At 35.5% G+C, this 17021-nt stretch overlaps 1 protein-coding gene across 4 annotated transcripts in view; it reads right to left on the reverse strand.

Annotated features, from left to right (window-relative positions):
* Positions 1-335: 335 nt before the first annotated feature.
* Positions 336-17021, reverse strand: part of APLF (aprataxin and PNKP like factor) — a 92434-nt gene continuing 75748 nt past the window's right edge. For 2 of the 4 annotated variants that reach the window (XM_036872974.1, XM_036872971.1), the window contains exons 9-10: positions 9574-9616; positions 725-853 (exon numbers count right to left, since the gene is read on the reverse strand). In XM_036872974.1, coding sequence (XP_036728869.1) covers positions 9591-9616 — 26 coding nt within the window. In that variant the 3' untranslated portion in view covers positions 725-853; positions 9574-9590. Of the gene's footprint in view, positions 854-9573; positions 9621-17021 lie in introns of all 4 variants that reach the window. The other 2 variants (XM_036872970.1, XM_036872972.1) reach the window with 2 other exon arrangements.

A 17021-nucleotide genomic window follows, 5' to 3' on the forward strand; every position in this document is an offset into this window, starting at 1 on the left:
GAGTTGGGACACAAAATAACATCCCCAACATGGTGGACATTTCTCTTCTACAGTCTAGTTGAATCTATTTGCAGTATCCATTTGGTACTGATTTCCCTGTTTCAAAGAATAAAAGTGGTAAATGAAATTGCAAAGCTCACATCTAGGGTTCTAGAAAAAATAACAGCCATTATATGATGGCTGTTATTTTTTAAAGCCTGGTTCTGCTTGAAGAGTTACTTTAACAGGAATGAAAGAAGCATGCTTTCCCACCAATTATGTAATCTGCCTGGTTATACTGGCATAAGTATTCTATATAAAGACAGAATCTTTGGAAAAAAGAAAAGAGACCAATGTTTTGTGCAACCTATGGCTTTTACTTTTATTATAAACAAACAAAGTACATGAAAAATATCAATTATTTCTTTTTAACTCTCTGTTTGCTTATTTCCAGATGCTTTAAATAGGATAGAAAAAGCAAAGCAACAAAACAAATTCCATCCACTACACTGAAGGCTGACATTTTAGTGTTTCACTTGTAAAGAGTCAATAGTAAAGTCATAACTATAAAAAGAAGGAAAACAATTATCACTTAAGTGCTTCCTTAGTTCCTGAATTATTTTTCCACAAAGAAATGGTAAATATGAGCCATATATTACTGCAGAGAAGAGTTACTTTTTTCTTTTCATAAACTTTTTTGCTTCTTTCAAAAGCCCTTCCATATCTTCCTTTTCTAGGTCTTCCTTTCCTGGTTCCCAGTCGGAATCTTCATCTGTTGGCTCATATTCTTCTTCCTCATCATCTATAATGCTGTCATTCAGGTTGTACTCACTGGGTTGCCCAACATTGTCATCTTCATCTGAAATGTTTCTCACTGAAAAACAGTTTAGTACATAACACATCAATTGCCACTCAACCTGGGATTAGAAACATCTAACTGTAAAATATCCTTTTCTGCCAAGAAGAATTAATTTTACTTAATACAAAGCTAACTACTACAAATTTCTAGAAAGGGGGCTAAAGCTCTCATTTGATATAATTCTAACTTTTTTTGAAACATTTGCTTAATTCTAACTTTTCCTACCATGAGGCTCCCAAGACTAAAATGTCCTCTGAGATTCATCATAATGGTTCCTTAATAATATCATAATCATATTCATGCTACCCTACCTTCCACTGTGGTAGAATGTATTTTTGTCCCAGTAATCCACTGTCGCTCCCTGTGATGTGATTCTATTTATTCACCCCCACTGACATCAGACTTGGCCAAAGAAAAGTGAGTGGAAGTAACAGCTTCCATGGAGAAGCTTTAAGGGCCTTTCTGTGGTTCTGCTATTGCCATTTCCCCTCTGCTAGGAGAACAGTGTGTCCCAGATAGAGGCTGATCCTTCAGCCTGGATTCAGGATGAGAACACACATGAGACAGAGCCACAGCCAACATGCAGCTACATACATGTAACATGAAGGAGAAATACACCTATTTATCGTTGTAAGGCACTAAAATTTGAGGACTGTTATTGCTGCAAACCTAGCACAATCTGATTGACACACCAGGGTTGTGACCAAATGAGGAAATATAAGCTTATATACTTTGGAAAATTTAGCTCATGCTTCAATAAGACTAGGATTACTATGGTAACAGCCATTAGAATTTACAGATTTCTAAATAACATTATAATAGTAGAATTACAATTCTAGAATTCTTCTGCCTCAAAACTCATTTCTTCCCTCATCCCCCTCTGTTTTATTTTCTTTCCACAGTGAGCAACAGAGTTGGTTTAAAATAAGGCAGTGAGAGACTCTAGGATGATGTGGAGCATTTAAGAAACAGGTAGGAAGATTCTATCTGGAAATCTTCTGAATGGAAGAGGACAATCCCTGTGATGAAGAGCAAATGTATGGGTTAAAAATGTTTGTACTTTTGTATATGCTTTAGCTAACTTCTTCCTAAAACGTTCATATGTAATAGATATAACTTAAATGAAAGTTAAGAAATTTGATGGGGAAAAAATTTGATGGGAGAATGATGACAAAGGAAGTAATTTATCTGTCTTCTTAACTTCCATAGCCCAGACAATTATATTTTTCTTAATAATCACTACTCATTCCAAGAGGATTTGAGATAGCTTATAACAGTAATAATGAGACAATAAAAATACAAATAAAAGTAGAAACTAAGAACAAAGAAAGCAGAATATATGTCAACCTCAATTTTTAACATAATTCATATAAATTGAGCATCAAATTTCTCCCCGAGTTTCTTGGTAGCCAAGGCTAAAAAGGCTACATAATAATTTGCACAATTCTCATTAGCATAAGAAGCACACCAGTTCCTTAAGGGAAGTCTGGCATTATATTTATTTTTGTACACTTCTTATCTCCTGTAAGCATCCTGAGGGCATGTTTTATGTCTAACTAATCTCGACTCCCCATATAACTTTTATGATAGAATACAACTGAAAAACATTTAGAGGGTAGTTTGCAGATGGGGAAGGGAGTGAGGAGGGAAGAACAGCAGTATTTCTGTTCTTGTCCATTTTACTCTTGGAAGTATCTCGTATATGTAACTAATGACATCTCAATAAAGAGTTTCCTTTCAAATTCTGAAATTATCTTAGCAGATTTATAAGAAAAATATATATAAAGCTGAAACAACTTCAGGTTCTCCTACTTTATTGGCTGCTCCTTCTCCATTTCCTCTGCTGGATCTTCCTCATCTTTCCAACCACTAAATTTTGGAGTGCCCAAATTTCAGGTTGGGGCCTCTTCTCTAACGTACTCCTTAGATGATTCCACCTAGTTATATATCCTAAATTCCCAAATTTATTATACCTTAAGCTCTGACCATTGCCTAAAGTCCAGACTCATTTATCTCACTGACTATGTATTATCTCTACTTGGTGACTAACAGAAATCTGAAACTCAACATTTCCAGAACAAAACTCCTGAGGTATTTCACCCAAATCTGGACATTCTCTTATCAATCCTGAATGTATAACTCCTCCAACTTTCTAACCTTCCAGCTGCTTTGGCAAGAAATCTTGGAGTTACCCATGAATATCCTCTGTAATATTTAATATGTCAAAAGATCCTATTGGCTGTACTGTCAAAATACATCCACCACTTCTCACATCACTCCAATACCCTGGTCCCTATACCACCATTTTCTTCCTGGTCTAATCCAATATCCTCCTAACTGGGTTCCCTACTTCCACTCTTATCTGTTCTCCACAAAGAAGCCAGAAAACCTTCCAATAGCTTTTTATCTCACTCTAAATAAGATCTGAAGTCCTCATTTGTAGCTCTTGGCCTCCAAGACCCTACAAAACTGGCTCACTTCTAGCTTTTCTGATCTCATCTACCATTCTTCACTTACACTTTGTTCCAATCCTACCCTCTCTTCGTTGCTCTTTGAATAGTCCAAGCAGGATCACCTCCAGGGCTTTTGAAGCACCATTCCCATTGCCTGGCATACTCTTCCCTCAGAGAATCACCTGCTTGCTCTCTCCTTCAGCCCTTTGCTCTGATGTCAAATTCACAGAGTCCTTCTTTTACTGTTCTATCTGAAATGGGACCTGCCCCCCACCCTCATGCACACCCTTGCCATTCTGTCCTCTTACAAAGCTTTATTTTTCTTCTTAGCAATTATCACTACATGACATCATATAATTGTTAACATGCGCACTGTCCACTTTCGTGAAATACTACAAAAGCAAGGCTTTGTCTCTATTGTATCCTCAGCTCCTACAACAGTGCCTAACACGTATAAGGCACTTTATATACATATATTTGTTAAATATATGAATGAACAAATGAACCATTTGCGAATCAACTGCTGAACACCTTTAGTTTACAGAAACCCTTCTTATTTCAACCTACACTTTTAATCACGAGCCTGCCTGTCAACACAATGTATTACATTAAAGACTTTTATTTAAATCCTGCTAATTGAAGGAGCTTTAAAGCCTCAGTGAACGCTGGAAATCTTTAGCAACTTACTGGGTAGGCTCATTTGTTCAAGCGATAAGGATGTATTAATCAGAAGACTTACACTTGTTTCATCAAAAATTTGTTTTTCTCTATCAAATCATCATTACACTTGATGTTTACGTAAACATCACATTAATGTTCTTTTAACAGGAGGTTCAGAATCTGAAAAAACCATAGGTAACAGAACTCAATGTAGCTGGTAGTCAAATTCCAGAACGGGTACTTTGTGCTTTAAGTGAAAGCACCTGAAGAGCCAAAGTCATGATAAGGGCAAGTCAGTCAGTGCCAGAACTCAGCTCTGTGTCCTTTGTTAGTGGTCCCAGGTCGACATTTCAGGATTTTGAATGCTGACATCTTTGTGGAATCAATTAAGTGGGCCCTCCTGTAGCAAATTCTGTAGTAGTGACTTTAAATATTCCACAATACAAATGCCATCCGATGGGAGGGGTTTTTTTTTTTTAAGTGCTGAAGGTATTTTTAGAGAAATAAGTTTCTGCCTTTCAGTGTAACTGGGCCATAGAGATAACGAAACTTTACTTACTTGGAAAATGCTCTGAATCAGCGCACCTGTTGATCTGAATTATTTCATGACTTCCTGAATCGTGGGAATAATCTCAGGAGGCATGGTTCTGAAATAAATATGACTAGCACCTAACCTAGGAATAAAATGTCTGTCTTTACCATAATAATTAATAAGTTTTTATGCAAAGGGAATTCAGAGAAAGCAAGAGAAAACACCCGTGCAAGTATTTTCTGAGCAAGCTGAAGCATGGTATCTGAATATCTGGATTTAAAGTGATGAAGCCAGTAAAGTTCATATAAACCCTCCTGTTTGCTACACACAAATTTCAAAGAAAGCCTCTCAGACAAGGAAGCTTGTTGGTTAGAAAATCAGACAACTCAGTCATGGGAGTCACATCATAGAAGATCCCAAGCCAAGACCCCAAAACTGTACACAGAACACCATGGTTAGTGAAAAGCTTATTGAAGTACAAAAATAACAGGAGAGGGAGTAGTAGCTGTTTAATATTTTTAATCAATAGCAAAAAATAATTTTTGTAGTTTTATTTTTTGTAGTTGTGACTTCCAATAGATTTCCACAGAATTAAATAGTGTAATACTGTTTTTAAAAAAATAAGAGCCTACATTTAGCATTTTCTTACATTGCAGCTACCTTATTTGAAATATAATTGTTGAGCATGTCTAAGAAATCAGAAGTGAGCTTGTTTCTTCCAAATCAAGGTGAGCTTGGAAAGAATAATTTTTCCTCTATCTTCACATAAGTCACTTTTAAGTTTCTAGCTGCTAGTTTTTGCTGTTTTTATGTGGTGTTCCATTCCCCTCACCCAACAAGAAGTCTCTTCAAAAAATAGCATGGTTTAAGAAAAAGAGATAGACTAGGAGGATAGAAGTATAAAGATCTGCATCATGAAGCCCATGACAATGAACAAGGCATTTAATGGAATTTATCTTTTTATCTGTGAATCAAAGGATGTTGATTAAATGACCTCAAAGATCCTTTCCAACTCCAAAGTTCTAATTTTAAGGACAAAGCAGGAATTTTCATTTTCTCTACATGAATATGAAATGTAGAGACAGGCTGACAGCTTGACTACTTGAAAGCAGCACAAGAGAAATAAGCTGTCACTTTTTTAAAAAAACTGATGGGTAACACTGTTCTACCATAATAATGAAAAATAACAACCTCTAGAAAAAGTAACAAACTCTTTAACATATTTGAAACAACATGCTATTAACTATTTGGTATTAGGATATGGTCATTTCTGACTTTTCTATTTATGCAGAGGAATTTATAATAACAGAATGACAATTCTGAAGTTTGTATCCAATATTTCCTGTACAATTTAAAATTTCACCATCAAAGTCTTATCCGAAGAACCAAGTCTGCAGAGCTACTGAAGAGTATACTGTGTCACACGCATGCTGGAAGATTTTTACATGGAGAAAAAAGTCTTTCCAAATTGCTGATTTTCTCCAAATAGTTTTCTGGTAATAGGCAATAATAAGACAGATGTCTCATTACAGCTTAACATCAATAATTCTTCAGGTTTTATTTTCCTTTCTTTTCCAGTATATCTTAGGACAAGTTAGGATATTAATTTTCATTTAAGTGAAAAAATACTTTAGCCCAGTATCTCTAAAGATGAAAGCTTACTACGCTACAAGAATAAACATTTTTAAATGCCTCATTTTACTACTAAAGACCAAGCTACTAGTTGGGTATTCATATTTTAACTTCGGGAAAGCAGTTTGTGCAGGTCTGATCCACTTTATTATACATTAAGTTTATTTCTTTTTTAAAACACCATTGCATTAGCCTTTTTCATGTTCCAAAATCTCTCAGGTTTCCCCACAGTAAGCAGCAGTTTACAGAATCTCATTTAAGTTTCACCAACCTTCCTTAATAGCTTTCTTTCTAGATCTTTTAATTTCTACTTCTGAAAAGAAAAAAGTCTACATAAGCACATGTGTGCATACAATTGCAGAACTAGAGAAATATGAAAATAGCTATCAGTAGGACATTCTAAATTTTGAGCCATGAATGGTACTGATCACCTAGAATCATGACTATCACATAATAATCAAAGCCAGAAAGAATGACTCCAATAATCAGGTCATAAAATGCTGATGATAATTTCTTTCAAATGCTGTCAACAAGTAAGGTAGCTAAGAAAGTTTAAAATAAAATTTTCCTGGCATTGATTACTCTTGTATTCAATATGTTGTGCTAAAACTGCAGCACTATGAAAAAGTGTGGAAAGTTAGTGAAATTTTAAACCAATTAGATATACAAGAAGCTTAACAGATGATAGCAGTCAAACCTACAAAAATCGGAATACACTGCATGAACTGTTACATGTGTGGACGAACTTTACAAACTGAAGTGTTTTAGCAGTGCTACAAATCAGAAATTAAATAATAAGAATTTCATGAAGTTATTTTGTATTATAAAATTCTATAGTATTTGGTATATAGTATATGGGTCTATATTAACTTTTATTGTTTTATTATGTATTTATGATACCCCCACCTCAAATTTAACATGTGTTAAAAAAAAATCCCACAAACTACCTAGTTCTTCCTCCCGATCTCTATTATCATCTCCAGTCTCCTGATCATTTATACTTTAATTTTCAGTCACTCCTATTTCCTTTACCTCATCCCACCCCCCACACCACAACCAATCAGTTGGTAAATCCTATTGACTCTTCCTTCAAAATCTCACTTGTATCCAATCCTATCTTCCTACTCTCATGGTAGCCTAGTTCTGGTCCTTTATTCAACTACCTAACTAATCTCCAGAAGGCTTCCCCTACTCTAATTCAGACTGCTCATCACCAGGGGTAAAATACTGGCTCACCATTATTTGTCAGTGCACATACCTCTTTGGTCTAGCTTTCAAGAGCTTCTATAATCTGACCTCAATACATCCCTTTAGTATCATTCACAGTGACTTCAGAGACTCTCCCTGTCAGTTAAACTGATCCACCTTCTAACTCCAAACACAACTTTCCATTTTCTACTCAATGTCCTTGACTGATCTATTATTCACTTTGTCTGGGATGTCCTATACCCACCCACGCAAAGCTAAGAAACAAAGATAATTGAAATCCTACCATCTTAAAGACCAACTTAAAATTCCCTTATCAAGTCTACCCTGATAAACCCTGGCAAAAAGTGCTCCATGCCTTTCCTCCAAGATTTTAGAGCATCTCACCCCAAGCATGTAGAGCCAGAGCTGGTTCTCATGTATCTCTGTAACTTTGCTCACTTGGAAGACACATAATAAATGAATAAATGAGTGAATGAGTAAATGAATTGTTACATAAATCAGATTAAGATCTTGGGTAATGTTAAACTTTAAGATTTGGGAAATAAGAAAAACAAGTATGTTAGAATTTTATTTTAGATATCTCTAAATTAAGAAATATGAGACCTCAACATTTAATATTTTAAATACCCCAGACACCTTAATTTATAGGTTTTTAGAGTAGGAAGAGATATTCTGACTATATTGCCACATAACAACTCTTGAAAGTACATTAAATATATAAGGCTAAACTGTTACATTAAAATATCATACTTAAAAAAAACCTGTCTTTCCAACAAAATAAACAGTTTTTCTTAAGAAAAGTTAATTGTTCTAAAAATACATTCTTCATTCAGAAGACACTTCAATGATAATTCAAAGAGGTTTTTCAAAGAAAATTCAGATACTTTTAACTATGCCATATGATGCATATTGACGGTTTTAGGAAAATGGTTCCTAGTTCTGTAAAGATATACAAATGTGTCAAATGCTCTTTCATGGGGCAGTGCTGAAATTTGTCAATAAAATAGAGTTTTAATCAAATATTATTACATTATTGTTCAAAGGAAAGTTAATTTAACAACCATAAATGCTATAGCTTTAGATACAGCCCCAATAAGGAAAAGTATAACATATAAACTCCGTACCATATTAGCTCAGATAAAGTGATTAAATCTGTATCTGGAGTATTAAAGCACTGAAGTGTGTTTCAATAAGAAATAGCAAATAGAATTCCCTTGTGGTGAAATTAATTATTTTTATCACTTGGTTACAAGTTGGCTGTGTTTATACATATACAAAGGCAAGTGGGCATAGCCTGGATAGTACATTTTATTCTCTCCCTCTGTGGGCATAAATACTGGATGCTGAATTGGCCTCTGCATTATATAAATGATACGAAGAAGCCAGAATTTGTTAAAGGGAAAAAATATTAGAGTTCAGAAGCAGGGGAAACAGAAGGTAAAACAGACTGATGTAAACAGGACTGACAGTCATTCGATAGTTGCATCTCTGGTGTCTATCTCCCCTTCTCCTTCCCCAAGACTAGTTTCTACTGGGGATCCCTGTGGTTCTGAAGAAAGGGACTCTGCCTTGGTTCCAAGGGTGGAACAAACTAATCAGTGGTCACAGTGATTAATTCAAGAATAAGAATGTAACCTAAGCCAGTTTAAAAAAAGTTAATTTTATGATTTTTCCTAGGAATAGCGAGAGTCAAAGTTGTTCTCTCTCTCTCCCCTTACATGTAAACATGGGGAGTTTACCATGTTAAATGGAGTTTAGCCAGTTGAATAAGGATGCATATAGTTCCTTGGTGGGGAGAGGAGCCAGTCTTAGGATAAAAATCACCCCTCTAAAGACAGGATGATGGAAGGAAATTGGGTTGTTGGTGACATTACTGACATTATTAATGAGCCAAAGCAACAAATCTTGTCTAATCTAGCCTTACTTCTGGACTTTTCAGTTATAGAAGCCAATATGATCTCTTTATCATTTAGGCCAGTTTGAGATTTTGTTTTAAGGTACCTGCAAACAAAAGAATCATAACAGATACCAAGGCAAATATATATTGTTGGACAATGATTATATAAAACGTCTGCTATATAAAAACTCATCAGTTATTAAATCTAAGAAAATTATTAAAATCAGCAATTCAACAAATTCACAGAAGCAGAGATTAAAAAAATTCACAATAACTGGAAACTGTATCTAGGTTTAACAGTAGAATCCATTTGAAGGTTTCATTTGGAGTTTCCTGAAGTAAAATTACTTACCTGGAAATGTACTATGTCTATATTCTATCTTGTGCTGGGGATTCTTCCTTAAAAAAAAAAAAAAGGGGGGGGGGAGAAAGAAAGCAAATATAAGGTCTAGTTTGACAATCACTGAAAAGGAACAGGACTATTTAAATTAAACTAGAGCACTCATTAACCTATGAATAAAATTAGCAGTAAACCTCTTATTGAAAAGCATTTGCTTTGTTAATGTTGTTGCTGTTAACTATAGTCACCGTGCTGTACAAAGCATTTGCTTTTTAATTACAACATTTACTGAGTGCCTACTCCATGCCAGGCATACTTCTAGATGCAAAGACACAGTGATGAACCAGATAAAGTGCTGCCCTCATGACTGACATTCTACAGAAAGGCAGTATGAGACAAATAAAATATAATACAATATACTGTATTTCTAAAATGTCAATGCCATATATCACATATATAAAGATATGAAGTAAATTAGTATATAAAGTATATAACACAAAATATCAAATTGTGTGTGTGTGTGTGTAATATCTAAAAGGATACTTCTAAGGCTCTTCTAGAATCCAAAGACAAAAGCATGTAAGTCATGTCTCTCCAAAGAACACCAATCAACTGTTATGAGAAAACAAGAAAGTCAGTTTGCATCGAGAAATTTATAATAACATAACCCAAAGTCAAACAGAAACTACTGTTTGAATATCTACTTTTGATTATATATATTGATGATCGCTTCTATCATTTAATTAGACAAATGTTTGGGTACACTGTGTATACAACACATTCTCCACAAAGTACAAAACTACCCAGGCAGCAAAACCCCAAAGCAGCAACTGGTTGATCATGACCCACTTGGTGGGTACCTTTCTCCTAGGGGACTGACAAAGGAGAGCCAGGGAGCGCTGACGGTAGACATGTGCTGAGGTATACAGTTCATATGAAACTGTTGTGAGGATTCAGGAGTAATACACAATAAGTCCTCCGTTTAAGGGCGTAGTAGGTGGTAAGTAATTAATGTTAGCCATTGATTCATTCATCAGTGGTCCAAGAATTAGGCATGGGCCACTTATTACATGCCAGGCTCTGTGCCAGGTGTCAGCGACGTTTCTTATTGTTAATATCTCTTCTTTTGGGGTAACTCTTCCTACAATATGAGCATTAAACACAGTACGAGAGTGCAACCACACAATTAACTGGGGTCATAACTCAATAGTTTTGAAAAGTGGAAAAAAGATTCCCCAAAAGATTGTGTGTTTGGGGTAATTAACCCAAATTTGACCTTTTGATGGAAAAGAAACTTCAAAGTTGAAAGAAATAAACTGGATAAATTAAACGTGATGAAGGGAGCTGCAAATGAACAAAGCTGCCATGATGCTTTGTGGGAAGATCTTCCCTTACTGAACATGCTGGCACAGGTCATTAACTGGTTTAATTCAGTCTTTATTAAAGTACAATTAATGTTGGACATCAGGGGAGGTAGAACAGAAAAATGGGGGACATTAATACCAAAGGTATTTTTCATCAATAATCTGGAAAAAATTGCTGATCCTTTGAGATTGCTTTTGGTAACCTTTCTAAAATCTTTTTTTTTTTTAAATTGTGGTAAAATATACTAGTAACTTTTTATTTTGAAAAAATGTCAAACTACTGAAAAGTGGCAAGATTAGTACACAGAAATTCCATATATCTTCATCAAGATTCTTCAAGTGTTAACATTCTACACAGATGCCTCATTATTATTATTATCTATCTACAGTCATTTGAGATTTAAAGGCTTTTTCTCCTTCCTTTTAATACATGTTTGCTTCAGGTACCAAGAAGTCCTAACCTTTTCCTGCTTTGCCCTTAACAGAGCAGGATTATTGAAAAGTTCAATATGGTCTTAATTGTTTGCTACTGGAGCCTCCTTCAAAAGCTGCTTTAGAAACTTTCAAGTAACTAAATGTCAGACTTTAAAAACAAGTATAGAAATGAAACCAAGTGAGTTAATGGAGACAAGTACAGTTTGTGTACCAAATACCAGTTAAAAGACTGTGGACATCCACTGTCAGGCTAGCAAGATTGAAAGGAAGAGTAACTTTTTTAAAAGGCCAAATGAAGACACAGTATCAGGATTGACATGTATATATTAATATGTATAAAATAGATAACTAATGAGAACCTGCTGTGTAGCACAGGGAACTCTACTTCACTGTACAGTAGAAACTAACACAACACTGTAAAACAACTATACCCCAATTAAAAAAAAAAAAAAAGAAAGAAACCGTGGTGGGGATGGAGGTAATGGTTCAACCCAAAAGTTGCAGAAGGTGGTTCCCCATCATCTTGGTACACATCCACAGGTGCACTCATATACTCCATTTACATAATCTAACCTCACACACTACCTAGGAAAAGGCAAGCCATTTCAGAATAAACGAATAGGGAAAAAAGTTTACACTGGTATATTGCAAAAAGGAAGAGCAGAAATATGTGTTATGAAATTTTGTGCTCAGAAAATTTCAGCTCCATGTGCAGATTCCCATCTGCCTTAGAGGGGGAAAAGCTGTTTCTCTGAGGTTCTGCTAATAGCTTCCAGCCTTTCCTAAGAGAACTTGCTATTTTCATTAAAAGGCAGATGTTAAGACTGCAATGTAGACCAGAAGAAACTAGCTGAGTTGGTACTTTTCCACATTTAACTTAGAGATCAAACTTCCAATTTAAAACAAAAGTATTAATTAATTAATATCAATAGAGATTCTGCTGGTTAATTCATTGAAAATGAAGAAAAAATATCCTCTGGGACAGGTTCAAAAGTTTCCTGTTTTGGGGTATTTTCAAAAATACTTTATTCTTTCTTGATGCTATAACTCACAGAATAGATAGACTTCAATAAGAAAATGAGCCAAAGCAGAAACAAAAATGTATCATCACATTTATGTGCAAAAGCACATACTCAAAAACAAATTTTAGGCATGTTTTGTTTACATAGCAATTTAAATGTAAAGTAGTTAAGTATTCTGAATGTTAAATTATCCTCTCCTTCAAGGTCCCTCCATCTTTATTTACAGCCCAATCCTTCATTTCTACTTTGGGAAAAAAGTTTTTTATTTTTTGCCATTTATAGGCACTTGCTCACAGCCTTTTTTTTTTTTTTTTAACATCTTTATTGGAGTATAATTGCTTTACAATGGCATGTTAGTTTCTGCTTTATAACAAAGTGAATCAGTTATACATATACATATATCTCTGTATCTCTTCCCTCTCACGTCTCCCTCCCTCCCACCCTCCCTATCCCACCCCTCTAGGTGGTCACAAAGCACCAAGCTGATCTCTCTGTGCTATGCAGCTGCTTCCCACTAGCTATCTATTTTACATTTGGTAGTGTATATATGTCCATGCCACTCTCTCACTTTGTCCCAGCTTACCCTTCCCCCTCCCCGTGTCCTCAAGTCCATTCTCTAGTAGGTCTGCGTCTTTATTCCCGTCTTGCCCCTAGGTTCTTCATGACCTTTTTTTTTTTTTTTTAGATTCCATACATATGTGTTAGCATATGGTATTTGTTATTCTCTTTCTGACTTACTTCACTCTGCATGACAGACTATAGGTCCATCCACCTCACTACAAATAACTCAATTTCATTTCTTTTTATGGCTGAGTAATATTCCATTGTATATATGTGCCACATCTTCTTTATCCATTCATCTGTTGATGGACACTTAGGTTGCTTCCATGACCTGACTATTGTAAACAGAGCTGCAATGAACATTGTGGTACATGTCTCTTTTTGAATTATGGTTTTCTCAGGGTATATGCCCAGTAGTGGGACTGCTGGGTCGTATGGTAGTTCTGTTTTTAGTTTTTTAAGGAATCTCCATACTGCTCACAGCCTTTTTGCCAAGAATATTCTTCTAACTCTACACTGCTTGTCTAAGTACCTTGTGCAGGAAAACAACTCTGATAATTACTGGGAAATATCTTCAGAACATCTTGTCCATATCCACCATTTGGTACTTACCACATAATTTCTTATACTGTCATCTAAATTTTCAACACAAATGTTTGTGTGTGTGTGTGTGCACGCGTGCGCGTATTATCTCATCATCTGTCAAATGAGCTGCTGGAGGTCATGGGTTTTTCTTACATTTTTGAATATCTTTTATAGCACTTACAAGAGTACCTTTTACAAGGTGGCATTCAACTATATTTTTCATAAATTATCTACCTACTACAATATAATCAACTCTTTTCCTTCAAAAAGAGTTTTTATTTTAATTGAGCTTTTACATGAGTTTCCAAAATGATGAAATATTTTCTATTTTCCTATTTAAGAGGAAAAAAGACATTTTTTTTTTCTACCTATAGTATTATTTCTTAAGAAAATGATTGTTGAAAAAAACTTGAAAGAATCATTTGCGGGACTTCCTTGGTGGTGCAGTGGTTAAGAATCCACCTGCCAATGCAGGGGACACGGGTTTGATCCCTGGTCCGGGAAGATCCCACATGCTGCAGAGCAACTAGGCCCGTGTGCCATAACTACCGAGCCTGTGCTCTAGAGTCCGTGCTCCACAACTACTGAGCCCACGTGCCACAACTACTGAGCCTGCGCTCTAGAGCCCGTGCTCCACAACAAGAGAAGCCACCGCAATGAGAAGCCCACACACCACAACTACTGAGCCTGCACTCTAGAGCCCGTGCTCCACAACAAGAGAAGCCACCGCAATGAGAAGCCCGCACACAGCAACGAAGAGTAGTCCCCGCTCCCTGCAACTAGAGAAAGCCCGCGCACAGCAAAGAAGACCCAACGGAGACAGATAAATAAATAAATAAATAAATAAATAAATAAATAAATAAATAAAATAGAAATGTCAATCTTTAAAAAAAAAAAAATTCATTTGCAATACAAACCAAAGTTTAAAATTCTCATTGGTTGGTACAAAACACAATTTCTAATAACTTCTAGACTGATGAGTTTTCCTACATTAATGTTAATTTTTTTTTTTTTTTTTGGAAATTGTAATCCATGGATCGTGATGTTTTTAGAAGTCTATCCCTTGAAAGGCAGTTTTTCTGTTGGATATAAGCCAAGGAATGCCTATTCTCATTAGGCTGAAAAGAATGTCAATGTGCTGAAATTGCTCTGCATTCACACCTACAAAGTTAATAATCAAAGTACTCGCGGAAGCTTTTTACACAAACCTAGGACTAAAATATGTTAGAATTTCCTGCCATTAACAATTCATATTACTTCCGCAGGAAACAATGAAAATCCGACAACCATATTAAGCAGACTCCACTGCAATCAGGTTCCTGAGATACTGACTGCTCAGCATCATAGGACACTTAGCTCTAGTCAATCAATCACTCCGGTTAACAGGAACACAGAGTGTCCTTCACAGACGCTTAAGAGACAGATGCCACTGTGACTTGGACCAGTTCTCATCTGGCTTGTTAAACTTTAGATCACCAGCATTATGCTGTGGAAGGGGTTCAGGTTTCGAGATCAGAAGAACCAAGTCTGAATTCAAACTACACTGTTTACTGGTTATGTGATTCAGGGCAAGTCCTGTGACCAGGGCTCCACTTCCTCATCTGTAAAGCAGGGAAAATACTGCCTACCTCACACAGGGTTGTTTGAAGCATTAAATGAAGTGATGTACATAAACATTTGTAGGCCATTAAGCATTTTACAGGTGTCAACTATTTTTATAGAAACAGAAATCAATTTTACTTTAAGATAGCCAACAATGTCTAAAAATTCTATGTGCCAGTAAAAGTAATTGCCAACTAATACTAGAAAGCTGAATTTTTCCTTCAATAATACATATAATTATTTTTGTTGAATATTTCCCCAATTGCATTTCACATATTTATAGAATATTTTATAACATTTGCCCATGCATATCCTATTTTTAAAAATCAGTTATTAATAATAAAGCACAAAGTCTTTTTCATATAACCCTGGGTTAAGGCTAAGTGGCAATACTGTACAGCTCTTTGGGGACATATGAACATCTGAAATAACTTTCAAGGACAATGCAAAATTCCACCCAGGACTTTTTCCTAATAATGAATGGAAATACTTAGAATTCATTCACAAAAGATTTACACCAACCTTTTCCACAAATAGCATTTTCTGTAACTCAGCAGGCCTCAAAATCCTGATTTTTGACTTTTTTTTAATCTTTGGGTTCTAAAGATAGACGTATACACCCATAACTACACCAGGTTTTTATGAGCTGTTACATTTTAAAATATACATTTTCCAAAGCATTTCTGGTCTTAATGATATAGACACATGAATAACAAATACATATCTGAAGGAAGAACACTCAGTAAGAGAAAATAAAAAATGTCTTCAAATTTGCTATGGCCCTAGGGTATTTGGAAAAACACAGATTTGTATAGCTCAAGGAGAATGAGGGAGAAGGAAAACAGTAGGCAATGAAGTCAGAGAAGAACTTGTAAGCCATGGTAAAGAGTTTTGTGGGAGGCTATCGGATGATTCTGAGTAAGAAATCAACATGATATGACTTATTTTTAGAGAATTGCTCTGGTTGCTGTGTGGAAAATGAACTATTAAGGGGCAAGAAAAGAAACAAGGATATCAGTTAAGAAGCTATTGCGGTACACCAGGTCAGAGATGATGGTGGTTATGACTAAGACGACTGAAGTAGAGGAAGTAGGAAATGGTCAGGTTCTTAATGTATTTAAAGGTTGAAATGGCAAGAACTGCTGATGGATTGAATGCGTTATGTGAAGAAAAGAGAAGAATCAAGGGCACTTCTTGGTTTGGGGCCTAAACACTATGTGAATGGTGAAGTCATTTACAAAGGTGGAGAACACTTGGGAAAGAGTTGTTTTCATGACAAAAATCAAGAGGTCTGTTTCTGATATAAGTTTGACCTATTTTATAACCAAGTGCAGGCATTTAAACATTTGAGTCTGAAGCCATTATCCTGAATTAGCTCACCTAGGGAGTAAGAAGGGAAAGGATCAAAGAACTGAACCCTGGGCTCAGCAATAATTACAGGTGGGAAAAAGGAGGCAGCAAAGAAGGCTAAGGAAGAGTAGCCATGAATGTAACTGATCTGACTTTATGAATATGACTATATTTCTCTCTGTTCTAGATTTCCCCACTATTGAATGGAGGCCCCCAGAGCACAAATGATCCAACCTTCTTGTTTTCATGAGGAACTGAAGCCTAGGAAAATCAAACGACATTCAAAGTTTTGCTACAGAATTGGCATAACCATAACTAGAACCTAAGTCTGCTAATTTAAAAACCCATTATCTCTCCATCATAAAGAGCTACCTAAAGATTAACTAGGCAGTGACAAGAACAGAATAATAATTTTTATTTTTGTTTACTTCCAAAAATTTGATAACTTAATACCAAACCTACCACTCAAAATTTTAAAATGAACCTAAAGTACTGTTTTACATCAACTTCTACAAAACTGACTAGTACATCAGATGCTCAA

This window comes from Balaenoptera musculus, chromosome 13 (genome assembly GCF_009873245.2).
Source record: "Balaenoptera musculus isolate JJ_BM4_2016_0621 chromosome 13, mBalMus1.pri.v3, whole genome shotgun sequence".
In the NCBI taxonomy this organism is placed as follows: Eukaryota; Metazoa; Chordata; class Mammalia; order Artiodactyla; family Balaenopteridae; genus Balaenoptera; species Balaenoptera musculus.